At 56.3% G+C, this 4,235-nt stretch overlaps 2 protein-coding genes across 2 annotated transcripts in view; one reads left to right on the top strand and one right to left on the bottom strand.

The window, feature by feature from the left end:
- CLCN7 (chloride voltage-gated channel 7) overlaps positions 1-1,488 on the bottom strand; it is a 17,482-nt gene extending 15,994 nt beyond the window's left edge. The window contains exon 1 of the mRNA XM_014308746.2: positions 1,477-1,488. Coding sequence (XP_014164221.1) covers positions 1,477-1,488 — 12 coding nt within the window. The remainder of the gene's footprint in view (positions 1-1,476) is intronic.
- An 825-nt stretch (positions 1,489-2,313) lies between these two features.
- ECI1 (enoyl-CoA delta isomerase 1) overlaps positions 2,314-4,235 on the top strand; it is an 11,624-nt gene continuing 9,702 nt past the window's right edge. The window contains exon 1 of the mRNA XM_005425213.2: positions 2,314-2,336. Within this exon, the coding sequence (XP_005425270.2) occupies positions 2,314-2,336 (23 nt within the window). The remainder of the gene's footprint in view (positions 2,337-4,235) is intronic.

Raw genomic sequence — 4,235 nt, 5'->3', positions numbered from 1 at the left:
TGCTGGCAGGCAGGGCTGCTCCTGCCAGGGACCTCACCAGGCTGCAGGGAAGCCCCCAAATGCAAGAGAGGCAAATACAAAGCCCTGCACCTGGGATGGATGAGTCCCAGTGGTCAGGAAGCAGCTCAGTTGAAAAAGACTTGCAGTGACTTGGTGGGTGAGTGAAGAGGTGTCAGAGGCACAGACCTGGAGGGGAGGTGGCCAAGCCCCTCCTGGGTGGTGCCAGACCACTGCCAGGTCTGGGGAAGGGACCCCACACCTCCACCTGGCACCTGCCACAGCACACCTGGGACTTGGCACCCAGTTTGGGCTGCCTGGGGCAGAAAAGGCACAGAAAGTGACCTCAGCAAGAGAGTTAGGGGCTGGAGCACATGGCAGGACACACAAAGAGAAGCTGGTGCTTCTCAGGGAGTTCTTCATGCCATCTCCAGCCACCCAACAAGGGGTTACAGGCAGGACAAAGCCAGACTTCCCTGAAGCTTTGCACTGATGGGACAAGGAGCAGTGGATAAACTGCAGCAAGGGAACTTCTGCTCAGATATCAGAGCCAAATGTTCACCCTGTGGCTGGTGACAACTGAACTTGGGAGCAAACAGGGGGCAGAGTAGTTCCCAAAGCTCCTCTGGATGTGTCCCTCAGGGATCTGCTCTGAGCAGGGGCTGGACTGGAGCCCCTGGCTGCAGCCCCCTCAGGGACCCTGAGCTCCCCTTTTCATGCTGGCACCCACTCTGAGACCAGCAAGAGCCAACTGAGGATCAACCTCAACACAAAAACAATCTAGCAGAAGATCTCAACCACCACCTTCCAATCATGCCCTGGATGCATGATCCCCATGGTCCACGCCAGGCTGGGGGATCCCCATGATCAACACCAGACTGTGGGATCCCCATGATCCAGGCCAGGCTGGGGGATCCCCATGATCCAAACCAGACTGTGGGATCCCCATGATCCAGGCCAGGCAACCAAGCTATGTCCCCAAACATTGCTCTGGAGAACCATCAATAGGGAGTGTCTGACTCTGCTCCACAGCCCATTTCCACAGGGATGAGGCAGGTCCTCCCTGCAGGACAGGACCCAGCATGAGGAGAGGCCCCTAGACACTGTCCCTTGTCACCATCCCGTGCTCAGTAAGGAACTGGCAGCACGTGACTTTGCGTTATCGATGAGATAAAGCACAGCACAGACCACAGAAGCTGTGGGAGGGAAGGAGGAGGATTTCCAGCCCCCAGGGCCCCTCTTGGCTGCAGATCACTCTGCCCCTCGTACCAGGCTGGGTGGAAAACTCCAGGCTGTGTCACCAGTGTGTCACCAGCACGAGGACCCTGTCACTGGCTCCAGCAGCAAATGGGGGAGATGAGCTGCAGGGCTTTTCACCTTTTTGACCCTCTGACACACAGCCACAGCTGGGACAGGCTCCAAACCCACCCAGCATCATCCCCAAAATGCTTCACAGCAGGACACAACAGGGCTCCTCACCTCCAGGCTCATAACAGGGGAGAAAGCACCAGGACTCTCCCCAAGGTGTCACCACTTGGGTTTTGCTTTTGCTTCCAGGCTCCTGCTGCCACTGCCAGGGCACAGCTGCTGCTTGACCCTCACCTCCACCAGGATGGGAAGACATTGCCCTGGCCTTTCCCTTGGCACAGGAGCAGCACAAGGATGAGGCATTGCCACAATCACCATTGGCTTGAGCAACCTGCAGAAAACTCCTGAAGTTCCCGTGCTGGGGGAAGCTCCTGCCACCACCCCAGGGCAGTGGCTCTCCAGGGCAGTCACCCCCAGGCTCACCAGGGCAGGCACAAGCAGCCTCAGTGCCAGTAACCTGGGCTGTGCAATCTGCAGCCCATCTGCCAGGAATCAGGGCTCACCCAGCACTCACACTTCCCTTTTTCTGCCTCCTCCCACCAAGATTTCTTGATTGCAGCCCGGCCGCTTTTGTTCACCTCGTTACTTGAGATGAAAGAAAATGAGACCAGCAACATCCAGAGATGCAGAATAAACACACAGGGGCTGAGAAGGGGCTAAGAAGGACAACCTGCCCAGCAGCAGCCTGGTTTTCATGGTGGTGAGCCCTTGCTGCAGGAGCTTCAAACCAACCCCAAAGTCAAGGCACTTCAGCACAAATATCTTTGATGGTAGCGAAGGAGAAACGTTCTTCCACAAAAAAATGCCTCATGATGGAAATTGGCTGCTCTTACTAACGTTTTCCACCCACTTCCCAGCCTGAGAACCAACACACGTGGCTGAGGAGAGGGACAGCCCCCAGCAGGCCCAATGCTCAGAGACACAACTGCCTCTCACCCCTGGCTCACCATGATCACAGTCCCCACCACCTTGTAAACGGCCTGGAGGAGGATGAGAGTGGCAATGAGATGGAATGTTGGAAGAACACAGGATTGCTGCTCTGTTGGGACCCTGTTCTATCAGATTCACATCAAGCACCTTTCAGGCAAGGCTCTGGGTAGGAAAACTCATTCTTTGGTGCTAAAAGGTGCTCCAGGCACCAGAAAGAGGTGCCTGTGAGAGGGTGAAGGCTTGGCCAGCCCAGCTGGCCCCAAAGCAGAGCAGAGCCCTCACAGCCACAGGGGTGTTTATCCAGCCTCTCCTCACCTCCCACCCAGCAGAACTCGACCTCAGTCCCTCTCAGCTGGGATCTGCAGCCCCGTGTTTCCTCTGGGCACCTCAAGATCACTTTCATTTCCATTTAACAAGCACGTGACAAAGGGAACAAGTGATGTTAGGGGACATTTTTACTGTATAACCACAACCCAGGTTGAAATCTCCCCGGAGCTAAGCAGCTCCAGCCTCTCTTTATCTCTCCCCCAAAGCTGTCCTGCCTTCCTGCTTCAATCCACACGACTGGAAGTCATCTGGGGCACAGGGAGAGGCACTGCCCAACACCAAAATACAGCCCCAGCCCTACAGAGACACCCCAGCTGCCACTGCCAGGGGCACCTGTGCTCTGGAGCTCCAGCAAGGCGCTCCCTCTCCTCCTTGCCACGGAAAATGCCACCAGTACCATGTCACAGCTGGGACCTGAGCTGCCTGCACAGTGACAATAAATCACATCTCTTGTAGGGCTGGGTGTCCAGCTCCAGCTGCCCCTGCTGCAGCAGGCCTCAGGCACTTCTTCCAAACCAGCAGGAAAAGCCTTTCCCAATGACCCCCAGCCATGAGATCTGCTTAATCCCTCCTCCCACACCCTTCAAACCCCCAGAACTCCCCGTGTGCTGCAAATACACGGGCTCCTGTCGCACTGCCCAGCAGGATTGCTTTTATTTTCACCCCAGAACAGCTGCCATGGCACAGCTGCCATTCCCTGCTCCCAGAGCACCACACAAGGCTCTTCCAGCCTAACGAGCCCTGCGTTTCCCTCTAATTAGCCCGCTGTTCTGACTTGCCCAGGAGCAGGGCAGCACACAATCGTGCTGGGCCAGACATCCCCGCTCACAGCTGCCACAAGCTGGCCCTGCTCCTCCCTATCCGAGCTCAGGTCTGCACAGGAAATTCCCAGGATGCCACCTGGAAGCAATGCCTGTCCCAGCTGGTGCTGGCACAAAGTGCTCCATGGTCCCACCCTGCCCTCCCACCCTCAGCTTCACTCTGGAGCAGCTGCTGAGGGCCTCAGTTTTCTTCACGGAGCTGCAGGAGAGAGAGAGAACACCAGGCCTGAGGGCACACTGGAGAGAAGTTCTGCTCATTTAATTACCCCAAATTAACTTGGAAGTGGAACTTGGAAGGAACTGCCCTTCTTCTGTGACATGGCCCACCTTGAACCTGCTTTTTGCCAGAGCAGCTCCATCCATCCCACAGGACACCCTGCACCACTGCAGTGTTGGAGGCTCTCGTGTCTGAGCCCTGCCTGGTGATCAGCAGCATGCCAGGCATCAGGCTCCCACAGAAAGGCGTTTTTAACAGAAATTCACTTAGCACAAGTTAATTTTACATGGACAGATACAGACAGAACAAGGGGGAAGGGCTTCAAACGAAACAAAAGGAGAATAGATTGGATGTCAGTAGGAAATGAGGGTGCTGAGGCCCTGGCACAGGGTACCCAGAGAAGCTGTGGCTGCCCCTGGATCCCTGGAAGTGTTCAAAGCCAGGCTGGGCAGGGCTTGGAGCAGCCTGGGACAGTGGAAGGTGTCCCTGCCCACAGAGGGGTAGGACAGGATGAGTTTTAGATCTCTTCCCACCCAATCCACGCCGAGACTCCCAGAATGAGGAGCAGCCCCAGC

This window comes from Geospiza fortis, unplaced genomic scaffold, assembly GCF_000277835.1.
Source record: "Geospiza fortis unplaced genomic scaffold, GeoFor_1.0 scaffold114, whole genome shotgun sequence".
Taxonomy (NCBI): domain Eukaryota; kingdom Metazoa; phylum Chordata; class Aves; order Passeriformes; family Thraupidae; genus Geospiza; species Geospiza fortis.
The sequence above is the reverse complement of the archived record's forward strand: the minus strand, read 5'-3'. Positions and strand labels throughout refer to the sequence as shown.